Source organism: Acanthochromis polyacanthus, chromosome 10 (assembly GCF_021347895.1).
Source record: "Acanthochromis polyacanthus isolate Apoly-LR-REF ecotype Palm Island chromosome 10, KAUST_Apoly_ChrSc, whole genome shotgun sequence".
NCBI classification, from domain to species: domain Eukaryota; kingdom Metazoa; phylum Chordata; class Actinopteri; family Pomacentridae; genus Acanthochromis; species Acanthochromis polyacanthus.
Genome location: NC_067122.1, coordinates 20,472,956 through 20,492,018, shown reverse-complemented (window position 1 = coordinate 20,492,018; position 19,063 = coordinate 20,472,956). Strand labels below are relative to the sequence as shown.

Genomic DNA, 19,063 nt, shown 5'->3' with positions numbered 1-19,063 from the left:
CAATTTCCATCTTGGTTAGGGACCAAGAGGTCAAGGAAAATATTTTTTTTTCAACTAACACACCTGACATTCATGAGGGAAGCATTTACTGTAAGGAGACAGATGAAACACACACAGGAAAAGACGCAGACAGCAGCTAAAACTCAGTGAAAATCCTGATCCTACATGCTGTCAAAATGCTCATTCTGGCCATTGTACTTGATTTGTTTACTGCAGAGCTTCATGAATCCAGTTATGTTCAAAATAAGATTTTAATGGAAACAAGGCTGTGAGCAAAAGCTATTACCATAGCAATGTTACGCTGAAAAAAATCTCAGTAAATAGATTTCACATTAGCGCGTATGGGAAGTGTCTGAATAAATAGGTAAGTGCATATTTCAAGTGTTTTTTTCCCCAGCGCGGGGTTATTTAAAGTTTAATGTTGCAGCAAAGCTGAAAAAAATATCTGAAGGAATATTAGTGAAAACCTTAATTCCTGTAAAAGCAAGAATGTCAACAGACTCAACTCATGAGGAAAGCGGTATTTTAGGGACACCAAGATTTGTGATGGAGTCTGATTAAAATGTCATGCATGTTCTGTTAATTGTTAGACCTTCTGCTGCTGTAGCACTTCCGTCATACACACAAATGTTTGTAAAATCTAGATAAAAAAGGAGAGATACTTGTTTGACTTATTCAAGAATTGAGGAGTTGATCTGGCCAACGCTACAGAGCTCATCAGTTACTCCACAGGATGGTTTTGCCTGTTCTTTGCCCTCCAAACAGTGACGCACGCTCCGACGCTTTACTGGAAACACTCACTCTTCCAGTCAGATGGGGGTAAACGAGGCCACGGGGGGAAGAAAGGAGATCTGCTGTTGTGAAGTCAGATTAAATGTGGAATAATTCACCCCTTGACCAGTTGCCATGGTGACACAGCCATCACGTATTTCACGTACAAGCCTCCTCAGGCGAAGAAGTCTAGCCTGCGATCGTTTGTAATGTTAGCAAGAAGCCTGAACTGCCAAATAATGTTTGCTGATTCGCCTGGGGCCAAATTTGTCTGGGCAATATGGAAAACATGGAGCTGAGCTGGAAACAGGGTCCCACCAGAGCTGACTAATTGAGCAGTTTGTCTTTACCCATGTTTCAGTCTCTACTGGAGTTCCCAAATTTGAGAAATTTGAACCAGAGAGGGGACTCAATAAGTGCTAAGCAATTTCTGAAATCTCATTAACTCTCTTTTTGGGCACATTTTAAAACATTTCTCCCGTCACAGCAGTTTATGACTCGTGGACTGCCTGCTACTTCACAAACTGGTTTCCTGACACTGAGTACGAACAAAGTAATGGAGCCATGTGGTTTAGGAGGAGAACTCAAGCACAATGTAATGCTGCTTCTTATTCAATATTTCCATTCCACCTCATTTGAAAGAAAGCAATTTTTTACTCATGTATCATATTGTTTTTATAGTGGTTTGTGCTGCGTTAGATTTAGCCAAACTGTATACTAAAGGTTTTACAGTTGTTTGATATGTGACAAAATCTCGACCATTGGGTTATTCCATACTCTGGTCAGATGTGGCTTTAAAGAATAATAATTATGAGTACACGAAACACTCATATGATCATTAAAATTCATCTTTATTTAGATAGATAGATAGATAGATAGATAGATAGATAGATAGATAGATAGATAGATAGATAGATAGATAGATAGATAGATAGATAGATAGATAGATAGATAGATAGATAGATAGATAGTAACCAGATAAACAATAACATTAAACTAAAATAAATCTGCTCTACAATACTATAAATAAAACACTTCTAATTTAAGATCTATAGAATACTAAATGTATTTCAAGGCACAGTAACTTACAATGATTTAAAGTGATTTTTGCAGAAAACTACAGTTGTAGTAAGCTACATAAGGAGCATAGACATTTAACAATCACATTAAATGTCTATGCTATAGCCAGTTCCTATAGACATAGACATAGCGCTTTTATCCAAAGCACTTTACATGATACGTCACATTCACCCATTCACACACTGATGGCGGAAGCTGCCATGCAAGGCGCTAACCATGACCCACCAGGAGCAATTAAGGGTTCAGTGTCTTGCTTGACATGAGCACGATGGGCTGAGGATCGAACTGGCAACCGGCAACCTTCCAGTTATAAGACGGCCACTCTACCCACCGAGCCATGCTGCCGCTACACTGGATGACAAGATGCCACAGATGACAAGAGAAAGACAAGAACAAGCTGCTGGATACTAGTGTGTCAGTCAGACACTTGAACGTCCACAACTCCACAATTGGTCATGTATGAAACAGGCATGCCATGTGAGACAATCTGTCCCATGATGCTCTTATTGGACATGTCCGACAGCATGATCCTGTCCCCTAAAATGTCTGTTAACCTCTCCAGTCCTTCAGGAACAATGGGACAAGTTTCCACAAAGCGGCACTGACAACCTCATTGTCTACACGATGCAGGTGTGACTTGTTACTGACTTGTGATTCCTGCTTGCTCTCAACCTGCCCATTGTCATTTTCAGTGGACTGCATACGTGGATGTTTCATGTGGTGCTTATTTCCCTGCGGTAAAAAGAACAGATAGAAACAGCACGTGTCGAAATTATGTTTTTGTTCAGCATATAAAAAGACGACTTTTGGTTTGTGTTCTCTCTGAAAAAATAAGTGTTAGTTGGCCTCCTTTGCCAACTCGCCAGTGGTTTCATTTAAAAACAAGCACAGATTTTTTTTTAAAGTTAAGATTGTAGAAAAGTCTGAAGAACTATTTTAAATAATGTGTTGCTGAAACTTTAGGTTTTTTTTTTGCCATTCTTCTTTCTTCTTATTTTTCCTGCTGCTTCCATAATTTCATGACCTGATAGATTTCTTGGTGACGGTTTTGAAGAGGTCTGATCTCTAGTTTGGGAATCACTGGAGTCAACAAGCTACAGCAGCAAGATGATCCTGAAGATACATGTGCTGTCTTTGTTATTATCATTCTATTTGTTCAAAAGGCTTTGGTTTGATTATGAAGAACTTTTTTTTCTCTTTAATGGCATTTTTACATTGTTGTGTTGGTGCATTTAAGAACAGGAATACGTTCTTCATTTTTAATCCACAGTGTTGCTGAAAGTTCCTCTCACTGCTGCAGCTCTCCCCTCGGCTCCCCTTCACCCCGACCTCTGGAATCTCAAACCCTCTGCGTCTCATTTAGAGGAAGGGGAGGGAGGACAGACATGAACAGAGGTGCAGTGGATGGCTGGATGGACTGTTTATTTTGTTAGCTGTGTGCACTGGTGAGAGGATGGTTTTCCAGATATGTGTGTGTCTCTGTGTCTGTGTGGCTCAGATGCGTATCCTGTCTTATCATTGACTTTCACTATCTATCCGCATAATCTGTGGACGTTGAACTGAGGATTATTGCGGATTTGTTCAGAGAAAAGTGAGCCTCGGTCGAAGTTGTAGACTTGTCTTAGTCCGTCTGCAGTCACTGGGAGAGAGAAGATGTTGCCTGTGTGGTGCAATGAAGTGACTCCTCATGCATCCGTGCAATAAAAGCCGTAGCAGCAAATCCCTCAAGCCTTCAGCAGCTTAAAGGCAGAGAGAAAGCCTTAGATTGGTGTCCAAAATTAAATGAAGGGGGCGGGGTTTTTTTTTTAAGAAAAGGCACAGGGGGTGTTACTTGCCCCTCTCTCCCCTTTTTTCTCTCCCTGCTGGTCTCCTTGGTCACACACATGGACACATACCACTGACACACACACACACACACACACACACACACACTGACGAGGGCTCAGTTCTGCTATGGCCACCACCACCAGCGAGGAGAACTCTCCAGTCCTGGCCACCGTAGCAGCCCAGCAGCCTGACGTGGAAACTAGCATAGAACCCGACTCAGCAGCAAAGACTGAGCCCAGAGAGGCCCAGTGTGACAGAGAGGATGAGGAAGAGGAGGAAGGAGGAGGAGGAAGCTCGGGTCTGGGTCAGGAGAATTCAACAGGGCAGAGTTTGGACCCAGAATGGGTGGAGGAGAGGTTCAGGATCGACAGGAAGAAGCTGGAGACCATGCTGTACGGTGAGCGAAACAACAAATTTAATAATATTTCAAGGGATGACTTCATTAAATGTATGTTTGCAAAACAGCAGCATCTACAGTCAAGACCGAAATTATTCGAGCAAATTTTGTCTTAAAGTTACTTTTATTCAACCCTTTTTGATTGGAAATGACACAGGTGTTTCCCAAAAGATAATAAGATGATGTACAAGAGGCATCATTGTGGAAAAAATAATTTCTCAGCTTTTCTTTATGCTTTAAAAGTAACTTAAAGTCAAAATTTGCTGATTTGCTTGATTGTAATTTGCAGATTCTACTAAACATTTGAAGGTGCAAACATTATTTTGATGGGTTGCGATGCCATAACACTGATGGTAATTGCATCAACTTCATATAATGTGCAATTTAAAGTCAAATGTCTGCATTAGTTGAATAAAAACTAAACTTAACTTGAGGTAACTTAATGAAATTGGCTCAATAACTTAATTTTTCTTCAGTTCAGGATTCACACCTAATAACACACCTCACCATTTTCAAGTAGACTGGTAAATAGATACAAGATTTTGACTGTAGAACTTGACACTAATTCCAATTAGTTCTGTTTAGCTTGTTGGTTGAACATTATTTGAAAATTATTTTTCACAACTCAAAAAGACAGATACAAACTGTTGCTTCAGCTTTATTTTTTTTGGTTAGGACCTAATATAATTCGTTAGAGTCTACTATCAGTGCCATGCACCTGCGGTTTTCTCCTCACATTCAGCCTCATCAGCTGCATTTTCTGATAGTTGTTGTGTTTTGATGCCTATCGTGGCCTCCCAGTGTGCTCCTTCTTATCTACCTGACCCTGTGTGTCTGTCAGAGCCTCCAGCTGGCTGCGCCCTTGTTGTCCCCATCAGTAACTGCCATCCACTAAAGTCCTGTTGCGGTATCATGGTGATTTATGACCCGCATTGGCTTATGCATTCAGAAGTCCTTTTCGCTATTATCATTCCTGTCTGGGAAGCAGAGGTAACTGCCTCTGTTAGTTATCGCTCCTTGGCAGGTTTATGACAAATGCCTCCCCTGTGTCACTGGGGAAACTCTTCCTGATAGCGTGCTCCTGCTACAGATAGAGGCTGATGTTTGCTCTTGATGGGGAAGTGCTTGAGCGAATCCAGCTCTGATAACTGTGGGTTGTTTTAATGCGTGTACAGCTGGGACTGTACTTCTGCGGCTGTGAGAGCAACCTCAGTCAGGCAGTAAATGTTCTATCTCATCCCTCAAGGTAATAATCTGTCACACTGCATTTGAGACTCTGATTCCTGCGTCTTGGTTTTGCAGTTGTTGTTTAATTTTTTTGGTAAAGTGGGAGGTCTTTGCGTCAGCAAATGCCATTGATGTGATTAGCTGTCTCTGGGCTAATTTGTGGTTGCCTTTTCCAACCACCACCTTCTTGCTCCACCCCATACTGTTCTCATCCCATTCCTCAGCTCCAGCCAGCGTAACCCGTAGTGATGAGGGGGGCGGGGGGGCGGCGTTCCTGGGGCTCCTCCTGAACCCTGTAAATGTCACCATGGAGCGATGGCCTTTTAAAAATGTTTATGTTCCCAGTAACCTCTTGTTCAGCTCGCTGGGCAAATTTCAGTCAGTCAACAGTCAGATGTTGACTTTGCGCACACACGTTTCATTTTGAAAACTTCGGCTGTAAACAGAAATACTTGAAGTTGCTGACCGGCACAGCAAATCACACAACAGGTTTTATGAAAAATATTTGCTCATGTTTATCTGGCTGTTGTTGATGTTTGCTTGCTGTGTCACTTTCAGCTCCAAAGCATGAAGACGGTGAGACAGGAGAGGAGTTTTTTGAGAGAGTAAGTAGAGCTCCACACTTGAAAATATTTTATTCATTAAACAAAAGATGAAACAATAATAATTCAGCTGCTCTCCTGAGTGAAAAATATCTATAATCATCCATGCTTAAAGCCTCCTGGTTAAATGTAGCTTACAGATGAGTGAGAGTGTTTCTGCTACAATTTGTCTCATGCTCTCCACCCAGTAATTACAGGTTTATGAAGGTGATAATTGCAGCCTTTGAAATGCAAACGAGGCTTTGTATTCTTAGATCAGTGAGATCAGCTGTGTGTCTGTTCTGCTTATGTGTGTGTTAGGATATGTGTGTGTCTTTGTGCATACAGTGACAGCTCCTGCTTTGTTGCCTCCTCTCTCCTATTGTCTGCGCTTCCACAGGTAATGAGAGAAACTAACACTCAGGTGAAATGGCCATCCAAGCTGAAGATAGGAGCCAAGTCAAAGAAAGGTGACAAATTCTTACTTTTTCATGCATCATCAAATTTGTGCTCTTAGTTTTGTGAGGCATTATTGGAACATAGTAAAACTCATGGCATTAAAACTCCTATTTCCATCTAGATCCACATGTGAAGGTGGAAGGGAAGCGAGCCAATGTTGTGGAAGCCAAAAAGAAGATACTAGAAGTGCTGGAAACCAGGGTGAGAGCTCTGGCACCTGAGTTTCAGTTTTCCCAAACAACTGTGTGAACAATGCACAATGCAATGCATGCCTTTATGGGTTTTTTTTTTTCACTGCTACTGCCTGCCTTTATGGGGTTTTTTTTTTCACTGCTACTGCCTCACTCTAAACAAAGTTTTTTTATTCTGATATAAAAATAGCTCATGGTATGTATTGCTTGTGCTACTGTGAATGTGTAAATCTGCACAAATGACACCAGTGTTTTATATATGTGTAAAAACAGGTAAACAAGGTGACTCTAAAAATGGACGTGGCCTACACAGAACACTCCCATGTGATTGGAAAAGGTGGTGGAAACATCAAAAAGGTGATGGAGGTCACATCCTGTCACATTCATTTCCCTGACTCTAACCGCTACAATGCTACTGGGGAGAAAAGCAACCAGGTAACAATGATCAGCTAACTGGTATTATGGCAGGAAACTGAAAACAAATTCATTTAAATGTCATTGGTTTTCCTAATTTTTACCCAGGTCTCTATAGCTGGGCCCATAGAAGGGGTGGAGGAAGCCAGGCGGAGGATAAGAGTGAGTGGTCAATCTATGATTTGGACAGAGAGATTTTTATTAGTCTCAGCACTCAATTTCTTCACTCCTGTCAGACACATAGATCAATAGAGTGATTAATAGGATGGTTGATACAAAGAAGACAGGTGTATTTGTCAAAATGCTGCCTGTCTGCTGCTGTCTGTCTTTGTTTGTCTTCCATCTCTACATGTACCCCTCCCCTCCGTGTGTCCTGTCCATCATATTCATTCCTCCTCTCCTTCCAGGACCTCCAGCCACTGTCCTTAACCTTTGACCTGCCGGTCAGCCTGGTTCCTCAGGCTCTGCCAGATGCAGGATCCCCTCTCATCCAGCAGGTGGTGCAGACTTTGGGGGTCAGTGTGAGCTTCAGGGCTGTTCCAGCTCAGCCTCAAGCCCAGACTCCGTTTTATGGCAGCTGCTGCACTGTCTGGGGGCTGCAGGGCAACGCAACCACCGTCAAGGTCAGCATGAAACACTTCAACAACCACTCTGATCCAGTTTACAGTTCACACGGAGTAGAATAAGGTCAGTTTAGAGGCTGACTGATCTGCTTTTGTCAGTGCAGATATTGATGATGATTATTTCATGTGAAATATTCCAGTTTAATGCACAATATTTCATTATTGTCTGTCATATTACTTTACTGCTTTAATATCATTGCGAGTGTTACTTCTTACTTTTCTATTCTAGCCTTATTTTAGCTTACTTACTTTTGTTTTTTTTTGTACTGCATCATATCTTATTGCTTTTCTGTTATGCACTGCATTGTCACGGTATTGTATTGTTTTTTCTTTTTTGGAGAAATATCACGCACAAGAACCTTTTATGGGATTAAAACATCTGGCCATGTTATCTTTAGTCAAGAAGACTGACAGAATGAAAATACCTTTGCACTATGAATACAGAAATGAAAAATAAGTTAAAATCTTGGTGTCTAAATTTTGAATAACTCCAACACAAAACCTAATTGAAACGCTTTTTGCTTAATTAACATTAATGTTTTTGTTTAAAAACAGAAGACTTTTCAGCGTTTATCTTTTGGTGCTGTAGGGGTATTGCTTGTGAAGTGTACTAAAGCAGATTGTGGTGTGGGCAGGACATTGCTGGAGGACACAGATTGTGACTACAGATAAAAAATCAATGTTGTACATGTTAAAATTAACTTATTTAATCAGAAAACAGTTTTTAAAAATACCAATAACTGGAAATATGTGGAATGTTGTATCTGATAATCAGCCAAACCAATCACTGGTCTTACTCTACATTCAGCATAGAAAATGTATTTTTGATTTGACACAAACAACCTTTTAGCAACAGATTCCTTAAGTAACCATTTTTTTTCCAAATGATATTTTTTGTAGAACTCCCATAGATACCTCAAAGAATCATCAAAAATGATTCCTTTCATCACCATACAACAAAAGATGGTAGATTCTTTAAAGAGTCATTTTCGAGATTGTCTTTAAGCTACAAAATTAGAAAAAAAATCAAATGTAAGTATTTGCAGCATTTCTGGGTTCTTTCCATTATGATACATTTATTGTTTTGGGTTCTAGACGGTTGGTCAGAGAGAATAAGGTACAAGACGACAGCTTGGGATTTGGAAAACTGTAATGTGCATTTCTCACTGATGTTTTATAGACTAAATGATTAATCGATTGAAAGAGAAAGTAATCTGTCGCTGATCTGACAATGAAAATGATATTTAGTTACAGCTCTGATTTAATACTATCACCTGTTACCAAACAAAATGACCTATGGTACTTTAATGAACCACACAGAAGAACCAGTGAACCTTCAGAAGAACTGCTAAAGAGCCAGTATTTTTACGAGTGACCTTATATCATACATTATCATGTTGTAAATATGTTTACCGTCACCTGACAGAAGGCGACCTGCATCCTGATGGACCTGCTGCTGGGGTCTGAGGTCACAGGCGGGATAGTGAGCAGCCAGCTGGATGTCACCTCTCAGCAGCATCTCTTCCTGCTGGGGCAGAACGGAGCTCACTTCCTGAGCGTTATGCACCAGACCCAGACCCAGATCATCCTACCGGACCTCAGTGCTCCTCAGAGTCCTCCCTCACTGCTCATCCAGGGCAGCCCCGACGGAGTGTGTCTGGCTCGGCAGCAGCTCATGGTAGAGTTGGGTGTTCTGGTTTTCCTTTGGCACAGCTGTGCTCAACAGCATCCTGAAGGGAAGCAAGCATTTGCTTGCAAATATCAAAACAGTTATTTTCGTCCTGTTCTTTGTCTGTGTGTTAATGTATGAACTATACAATGGATCTGTTTTTGCTGCTATAATTTACACTGCCCGGCCAAAAAAAAGGTGCGCACTCTAATATTTTGTTGGACTACCTTTAGCTTTGAGAACGGCACTCATTCGCCATGGCAGCACTTCAATAAGCTTCTGCAATGTCACGGCATTTATTTCTGTCCAGAGATGCATCAATTTTTCACCAAGATCTTATGCTGATGATGGAAGAGTTGGACCACTGTGCCAAGTCTTTTCCAGCACATCCCACAAATTCTGGACTCTGTGGAGGCCAATCCATGTGTGAAAATGACGTCTCATGCTCTCTGATCCACTCATTCACAGTGTGAGCCCCATGAATCCTGGCATCGTCATCTCGGAACATACCAATGTCATCAGGGAAGAAAAACTCCACAATGGAAAGACCTGTCATTCAGTATATTCAGGTAGTCAGCTGACCTCATTCTGTGGGAACACAGCGTTGCTGAACCTGACCAACCCCAGATCATAACTCGAACCCCCACAGGCTGGTAGGCACTAGACATGATGAGTGCATCACTTCATCGTCCTCTCTTCTTACCCTGATGAACCGATCACTTTGGAACAGGGGAAATCAGACCACATGACTGACCACATTTGTTCCTCAAAGATGATGGTTCACCATACTTCCAGGTTTTTGATGCAGGCCAATAATTTGACCCTTCTGAGGCAGATTAACATCTTCCAATGTAGTTGTTTAAGAAATGAGAAGCTCCTCACTGCATCAGCTAGGGTTAAATAAGTTGTTGCTGCTGAAACATCTTCATCACTTCAGTAATTATCCCATGGAAGACTCTTACATATTTGCTTTAGTTAAATCCAGGTGGTGACTTTTTATTTTTTTTGGCTGGGCAGTGTACGACAACATTTACCACAAGTTTCTTAAAAATCTTTTGTTATTTTGCTCTCTGTGTGGTATGTTTGTGCACACATCTAGGACTGTCTGCCTGTGTGTTTGATGTTTGACATGCGTGAAGATGGGGAGGCAGATCCTTGTAAGCTGGCTCAGATGATGCAAAATCTGGGAGTCTTCATTAGTGTCAAGCCCAAAGTAAAACAGACCAGCAAGGTACATTTCATCCCTGTAGCTTTGCTGCTCATTGTTTGAGTCACCATCTAAAAAGAAATGTTAATTTTGTTTGTTTCTTGGCTGCTGCTGCCACCCTTTTCTATTCATATTCAATCTAGGACACTGTTGAGTTTGCGATTGCTTATTTCATTCACACTGGATTAAATATCCACTGAAAGATTTCATGAATGTTCACTTCGGTTCACATTTTGGATGTAAACCTATTCCTCCCTGTAGTTACATATGCAGGTTGAATACTGATGAAACTATTTGTATTGGTGGCCGTTTATCAGTCAGTGGTGGTGAAGGGTCTGGAAAGAAACATCTCCTGCCTTTATGAGGCCCGACGTTTGCTCCTCGGGCTGGATTCCTGTGAGAGCGCCAAGGAAACGGAAATGACGCCTGACCCCGTCCTACCCAGCGGTGGACTGACCAACTACTGGCTCAACATGTTGCTGCAGCAGCTTCGTCTTTCTGAGCAGGGTGAGCATGCATCTGTGTATGTGCTTTCATTTAAATATCATGGAAACTGCAAAGTCACAGCTGTATATTTAGAATTTTCAAACATTGTAGCAGGGACCAATGCAAGCAACCCCTGACTGTTTCTCCCACTGATCTAATCTGAGGGTCACTGAGATGAATAAGATGCAAGCTGCACATAGGCTAAACAAATCATTTGAAGGATTCTATCTTTGCATAAAATTAAAGACATATTTTGGTTTTGGGAGAAAGAAAGAGCGAAAGCAAATAACTTAATGTTCTGAAATATTTTGAATCCTGAATTAGATAGGATGAATAATAAAATCAGCAACAGTAACTCTTCTCTAAGTAAAGGCAGATCATAGCGTTACATTTCACAGTATACCAAGATGTTTTATATTCTCAAAGAAGTCAGATTGATTGGATCATTTGTGCACAGGAACTGTGTGATGGTTTGATGCAGTATAAAGCTGCTAGGTGTTCATTTGAAGGAATGTAAATAGACATTAAGAGAATCAGACATAAAAGCATGAATCATATTGCAAAATGGGGTTTTCATCGCTGTTTAGTGCACGCTCACTCATTATTACAACATTACCACTTTTTTTTTTTTACCTATAATCAAGGCTTTATGTAGTGTTTTTAGAATTCCTGGATATTTCCTGAGGTCTTCTTTTATACTGGAAGATGGAATTTTTGTAGCTGAGTTGTCTGGTCTTGTTTTTAATTCAGTAAATTCTAGTGTGTGTGTGTTTTAAACTCTTTCATTTCCTCCCTTCCTTCCCTGATCAGGCACTTCACCTGCTCCAGCTACAGAGGTGCTACCTGGCACAAAGCTCCGCCCCTCACCTCCACCAGGCCTCACCTCTCCCACTGAGGAGGGCAGGACGGGACTGAAGGGAACAGATGGTCGGCCGCTGGAGAAGGTGTCAATGCTCGCAATAAATTCCTGGTATAGACATCATCTATAGACACCAAAACTGACTTTTATCCTCTTCCACAGATCATTGAAAATGAGGACCAGTCTGGCCAATCAGAGGATGAGAGCTCCGAGGTCGTGCTGATGTCGCCGTCTGAGGTGTGTGATGCAGTGAACAGCATCAGCAGGGTGGGGCTGAATGTCCGGAGGGGGAGTCTCCAAGGTCCTGAAATTTCCAAAGTTTTCAGCCAAGTGAGACGCCATTCGACAGGGCAGGCCCTCACGTACAGGTGAGCACAGAAATACGATATATATTACAACAAACTGAGATACTGTTCTTTAGTCTTAACTTAAATGCAATTCTATGCTACATAAAAAACAAAAACCAGAGTTGTAACTTCAAAAACCAACCGTATGGAAAGTAAGAAGTTGGAGGTGAGTCCTTGCAGTGACTCTGAACAGACTTTTACCTCCTGCAACGTGATTAATAAAGCTGCAGAGACATACACACCTGCATGTGCCAGATTTGTCAAAAATCTACAGATCTTGCAAACATAGAAAACTGCATTAGACAAAAGAAAGTCTTGACCTCATATATATTTGCTTTTTGCTTAGTCTCTTCTTTTGCTCTTTTGTGGTTCTGTGGAGGAGATGCTTTGCAGATTCAAGCAGTTTTAATGAATCAGCGCTCCTTCAACACACTCTATATTTTCATAGCATCATAACGCTGTCTTTGAAAACTGTAGCTGTCAGGGGAAAGAAAGGGTTAATAAACCCTAAACAGCCATCACCGTTTCACTTAACCTTGTCTTAGCATCTGTGTGTGTTCGTCTCCTGAATATGGCAGATTGCTGAACGCAGAGATGGAGGGAGGGAGGAGTGAGAGGAGGAACAGCCTGAGGAGAGACGTGACTCTGGCTCAGAATGCACGCGCTGACTCATCCAAGGCTGAGGTGAGGAGGAATGGGAACTGCAAATCTCTCCTTTTTTGTGTTTTTGCATGTCTTCTCAGAAAATTATGCACTGCTTCTGTGGACAAATTTTTATTTATGAGTGGTTCTCTGTGGATGTGCAATCAAAGGAAGGAAGGAAGAAAGAAAGAAAGAAAGAAAGAAAGAAAGAAAGAAAGAAAGAAAGAAAGATTTATTTCTTTAGATGACGAGTTAGAATGGAAACAGCAGGAACATTTAATTTGTGGTGTTATGTAACCTGTTGATTTGCACATCCCTGACCCCAGTGAAATTTGATTTTGAGAGCTGACTTCTGTGTTTGTTTCCTTCCCCTCTTATTTGTCATCTCTCATGCTCAGAGGTTACTGCAAGGAGGATTAACAAGTTTACGGCCACAGCAGCAGGAAGAACTGTTTCATACGAGTGTTTGTCCCTGCTGTAAATTAGATTTCTGCTGCCTATCCTCAGTAACCAAAGAAAAAAAAATTCAATTTCATGCATTATTTACCTACTCTGTTTCCTGTTTGTGCTTTGCAGGATTACGACTATGAAAAGAAGAAACTGCTGGCAACCAGAGGTTAGTGCTCCTAAATGTTTAATATGTCTCCATGTCTCACTGTGGCTTCGGAAACGTTCTGCAGCAGCAATTAGAGCAATGCTAAAGAAGACTTCCCTTTGTTTGATAATAAATACATTTGGTAGAAGAAGTTGGCACCCAAATTTTTAGGGTAAATTGTTGTTTCGCTCGTGAGACCCTCCACTTTTATACAGCCAAGCTGTTGTTTTTGGAGCTGGAGAGGACACAGATTGCAAATCGTTTCATCTAATCTCACAGAAAAAAGAGAAACATTTTGCCAATACAATAGTTTAGTTTGCTCTGAAAGTACACATGTTTTGGTCATATCAATGTTGAGAAGGATTTAATGTCATATGATTAAACCCAATGAAGTGGGCTTTTTTGGTTTATTCAAGTGTGCTACGGAGGCAACGCATTAATACCCTTAGCAGAGGAGGGGATTTGATAGAGGAGGCCCATTCCAGCACTGCTCGCTGCCAAGACAACTGATGAAGGGGACCTGTTTATGGTGCTGCACTGTGCCAGAGTTATAATAGAGTAGCTCTGGCACTCCCACTTAATTCACACGGAGTGGATACACAATGCAGACAACACACATGCTCATCCAGAAACAGTGTGTACACCTTCACACACACACACACACACCACCTTCACACACACACGTGCATGAGCACACACGTAGCGAAACCCACCTCATCCATCATACAGAATGAGAGATACTGAAGAGATCTGCAGCCAAATGGTACCAAATTCCCTCTGTGTTGCTTTATGGGATTATGAATTAGCAGTTTGAATGGGCCATCTGCCTCGCAGTCATTAAGATACCCATATGCCAGTATATGAATGGGACATTTATTCACTGAGATACACACATGCACACACAAATGACAACCCTCCAGTCATAAGCCTGTTGATATTGCACTCTTTGTGGAGTGCTGTTGCAGTTTTTATCACACATTCACGTGTGGAAGTGGACCCGGGGTCACTTGTTTGCCATTTGAGTGTGTATACTTATCTAAGTATGAGCAGTCTGAGTTTTATTAAGCGTGCCACACACTGACGGGGAGTCGCACTGTGTGAGACATTGTTTAATGCACGAACCCAGCTAATTCAATTTAGAATATCAAAGGCAAAATCTGCAGAGCATTTTCATAAAGGACAGACAGCGGATATGAGTATTGATGCGTGCCACAGATAGCATCAGTGTGAATGTGAAACTATTTCAAGTGCATATATTTCTGTACAGCTTTCTGCAAGTGTCTTCTCATTCAGATCTTTCCTTGCAACAATGCTGCAATCCATATTTTTCACATTAACCATAGAACAAATTATCCGTATGTGGAAGGTGTTAAAGGAAATGATGAAGATAATATTGCAGATAATATTACCTAATATAGAAATCGTTGGCCAGAAAAATCACAGTTTGTGCTCCTGTGTGTTCGTTTGTGTTACTTTCAGCCATGCAGAGGAAGCCTGTGGTCACAGAAGTCAGAACACCTACAGACACTTGGAGTGGCCTTGGCTTCTCCAAATCTATGCCGGCTGAGGCAGTCAAAGAGCTTCGCAACATCAGCCGCCGCAACTACAAGCCCTACCTGAGCACCAGCAACCACCAGCAGCAGGTATAGATGAGCTTAATGCTCACTGAATGCCTTGTTTGACAAACTTTTGGCTGGTTTTAACAGTTTGTTCATAGTTGCTTTATAGTTTTATAGCTTGTCCTTTATAGTTACAGTTACTTTTGCAGACCTGAATTGTTTTGGAGCCATGTTTTTGTTCCATTGCAGTGAAACAAGCTTCCCCACAGTGGCCCACTAACACAGTCTCATTTATTGCTATTGCCCTCTAACAGTTTGAAGCATTTATCTCACTGTGTGGTAAGCACTGCCAATTTGTACGCTCAATTACCTGGGGTCTGATACCATCGCCACGGTCAACACAGCCACTCCTTGGCAACCTGTTTACCTGAGCTGTTTCAGCTCATCTCCCCTGCTCTTTTAGAGCGCTGTGAATGGCTGCCCAGCAGCCAGAGATGGAGAGGCAGACTCACTTAGGATAATAAGAACAAGAGGCATTCGACTACAATTTTCTGCTGCGACACGGGCGACTGGGAGGAGGCATTTGCTGGATTCATTGCATTGACAATTTCGAATGAGAGACTTCTATAGCCACAGGTCAGCCCACACGGACCAATGAGCTGCTTTAGAAACATGATAAATGGCCTTTCTCATTAGAGTTTGCGACCAGTTGCAGACACTTTTTCCTCATGATTTCTAGCAGAGGTGAAAAGATGGGATGGTGACAGAAGTACAAGATGCTGCGACTGTGTGAAACATTCACAGATGAAAGAAATGTTAATATTTAATGCTGCCACTGTTTCTGTCTCCATCTAGTCTTGGGCTGCTCAGACAGGGAAGGTGTGCAACGGCAGCGACTCTGAGAACTGGAGGGACAGACGTGGATCTACATCTTCATCCCTGAATGCCTCTTCCTCTTCCACCTCTTCCTCATCCTCCCCTTCCTCACCTCCTTCTGCTTTCTCCTCATCCGCCTCCTCCTTTCCTGCTTTCACATCCTCGGTGAATCGAAGCAGAACTGACAAACCCTGTAAGTCTTACCGGTGTGTGCTTTTAAAGTCAGCAAAACACTGAACCCCTGTTTCTCATCTTCTTTCTGTCTCTTCCTGCCACTTTTAACCTTTTCCTGTGAACTTTAATGTCTAGTGGAGAGCTTCATGAGCACCAGCAGCTACTTTGAAGGTGCATGCTCGTCGAGGAGGGCGTCGACCTGCAGTCAGCGGAGCTCCTCCCCCCGCATGACAGATGACCTGCCTGAGCTGCTCAGCCAACTTGGCCTGATCAAATACATCGACGTGTTTGAACAGCAAGAGGTAAACACAAACATGAAGTTGCAATGAGTTATTTTGCGGGAGAAACTGCATTTTTGATTCAGTTCGCTGTCAGTTAAACCTGCAGCACTCTGGTTTTAAGTTCAGGTTATCTGTGCAGGAGCCCGAAACACAAACAAAGACAAGCACACAAACTCTCACAAGAGTTATGCATTATGAATGAGCATCATGATGCAACTGCTCTCCGTTCTCATCCAGATTGACTACCAGACATTCCTCACTCTGTCTGATGAAGATCTGAAGGAAGTGGGTGTCTCCACCTTTGGAGCCAGACGGAAGATGTTATTAGCAATCTCAGGTGAGAGTCTGATGCCCCGGCTTAGAATCATATCTGCTTCTCCATCTGGTACGGTGGCTGACTTCACTTCCCTCCTCTTGTGAAAATGATGAAGTTCTTTATCTTCTGATCAAGATCTGAACAAAAGCACGAGGAGGCTCTCGGACACGCCTGTTGTGAAGACAGGCTACCTGGAAGGAGGTGCTAGCGGTCGACTTCCAAGAATCATGGATGTGGAGGTTGCAGCTCAGAGTAACCGCTGGTGAGAGGAGACACCATCCAGCTCAGAGCTCCATCTGAGCAGCGTGGAGATGTTTGACTTCTGAGAGTACACAGTGACTGCTGCCAAGAAGAAATGTCTTACCTGTTTTATATTTAACATAAATGAAGAAGCATGAATTTGCCCTGAAAAGCAACAAACAAAAACATTTAAATCCAGTGCCTCTCTTATACAGCCATAACCCAAAGCTTTTATTTTCTATAAATGCAAGACAAGGAGGTTTTCCCTTCCACATTTGCAAATTTACCAGAAAAAACTACATAAAATACAAATGAACAATAGAACATTGTTGATTAAAGCTCTTTGTGGTGGCTGTTATTTTCATAAAGTGCCTTTCTCAAGCGAAACCTGTGCTTTGGCCATGTTAACCATTTCTTTTATGAAATTGTAAATTGATATTTACAGAAGAAAATTACATTACAGTAAAGATATTAAAATTTATCTGTGGAAGTTTATCGATGGAGATTCGATATTCTTTGAATTATTGCTTGTAATGTTGGGCAGACTTGACAGGTGAGAGAAAGATGGCGAATGACACGCAAAAAAGATCCAGAGTCCTACTCATTCCAGCACTAATATAGTCATTCCCTTCAACTCAGAAGCCAACATTTTGGGGTCAGAATCTCTTGAAACCAGCTGTTTCTTCTTCTCCGAACTAGGAGCAAACCACCAGAGGGCACTGGTGTCACACACTGTGTTACAAATTCAAGTCACATTTGTGTTGCATTAAAAATAATGAGCTTGTTCCACTGTGACAGCAGCATTAAGTCCTGGTGGACAAGGTGGAGTTGGCTTTGAAATATACAGTAGCAATAATCACATAAAGAAAAATGAATTAGAAACCCTAAATAGGTAAATAAATGCATGTGTGTGCGTGACACTCTTTTTTTAATGTGGTTTGCTCTCTCTTGACTCCTCACCTGCAAGTCCCAATTTAATTTATCACTTCTGTCAGGAACGGCGCCACTGCACCCACTTTTGTTACCTGTTTAATTTATTAGCTGGAGCCTGCACCCAGCTAATTAGTGCTGTCAGAGAGACCTCTCTGGCAGAAATTTGCGAATTTGTGATAGTGTTACTGGTTACCACTTGGAAGTGAATGATCCAAGATACCTCCACTGGGGGGCATGCGGGGGTCTGATCTGTCCAGAGGCTCCCCATGCTGGCTGGTGCAGCAGCAGCCAAGCATGAAAGAGAGTGTGAGTGGAAGTGGTGGGCTGTGACAGATTAGTGTGAGATGATCCCTACTTATTACAATGTCTGTGCCAATTACATAGGCAGGCTTTAGACCAGTGATCCTCAAATCTGGTCCTGGGACTCTGGAGCACGGCTGGATTCCTATCCTGTCAGGTAGTTAATTTCACTCCCTCGAGGTTGCAGGTCTAAATCGGTCCTTGATCACACTGCTAGCATGAGAACTACCTGGAAAAAAACGAGCACTGCTCTGAACCCTGAGGACTTTGGAGAGCTACTAGGAATTTTCACCTGCAAAGTGCCAATCTTGGCTCTTGGCCCAGGTACATCGTAGATATGCAAAATGAAGCCAGGAGCAGACTCCATTTGCAGCCTGTCCTTTTCACTGAACTCTAGTCAAGTATGTTTCTTAACTTTTTAGTATTAATGAGATATAGTACACTGCAACTTTATATGGATTTCAGTGTGTGAAAGGAAGGCATTGATCAGGGTGATGTATCAGATTGCCCGTGTTTCCTTATACAGTCCATCAGTAAGTTATGGGACTTCTAAATAAACATGGATATCTTGTATTTAAAACTATATTTCATCTTTAAAAATGTTACTAAAGTAACATTTGATCTGACATGAAAAACTTGACAGCTTCACTACAGTTTAAATATGGTGCTCAGCTCTTCTACAGTATCATGTGTTCTGCACCAGATATTTCAGATTTATCAGGTTGGTGTCTTAGGTTTTAAGTTTCCTTATGTGGTTGATTGATCAGTCACAGAGTCATTTATATCTCTTATAAATGACTGTATGCATCAAAGGAATATTAGAAAATGGAAAATGTGCTTTTTCATTTTTCTTCCAAGAGTTAAAATGAATTAATCAATGTTAGTACAAAGGGTGAAAAAACGGGGAAACAGCTGGACGGACTCTGTTTAAACTCACCTTAACAGCAGCTTTAAAGCTTACCAGTTAGCACAAAGACAGTGTGAAGAAACAAACTGAGATTGGATAGAA

The 19,063-nt window shown here is 41.7% G+C and overlaps 1 protein-coding gene across 1 annotated transcript; it reads left to right on the top strand.

Annotated features, from left to right (window-relative positions):
- The first annotated feature begins 3,706 nt into the window (after positions 1-3,706).
- Positions 3,707-17,316, top strand: bicc2 (bicaudal C homolog 2). Its single transcript, XM_022216859.2, has 19 exons — positions 3,707-4,075; positions 5,861-5,907; positions 6,284-6,353; positions 6,464-6,543; positions 6,807-6,968; positions 7,056-7,109; positions 7,355-7,570; positions 8,997-9,248; positions 10,339-10,470; positions 10,764-10,953; positions 11,743-11,876; positions 11,954-12,159; positions 12,717-12,822; positions 13,357-13,396; positions 14,855-15,018; positions 15,790-16,003; positions 16,120-16,286; positions 16,503-16,602; positions 16,717-17,316. The coding sequence occupies exons 1-19, from the start codon at positions 3,805-3,807 to the stop codon at positions 16,845-16,847; spliced, it is 2,736 nt and encodes a 911-aa protein (XP_022072551.2). The 5' UTR covers positions 3,707-3,804; the 3' UTR covers positions 16,848-17,316.
- Positions 17,317-19,063: the final 1,747 nt, after the last annotated feature.

What these genes read in the sequence shown, in the direction of transcription:
- bicc2 (XM_022216859.2), top strand. Translation starts at nt 3,805, where the DNA reads ATGGCCACCACCACCAGCGAGGAGAACTCTCCAGTCCTGGCCACCGTA. An exon ending in AAGCCAGGCGGAGGATAAGA is followed by an intron (nt 7,110 to 7,354) that starts GTGAGTGGTCAA and finishes CTCTCCTTCCAG; the next exon opens with GACCTCCAGCCACTGTCCTT. An exon ending in AAGCAGAACTGACAAACCCT is followed by an intron (nt 16,004 to 16,119) that starts GTAAGTCTTACC and finishes TTTAATGTCTAG; the next exon opens with TGGAGAGCTTCATGAGCACC.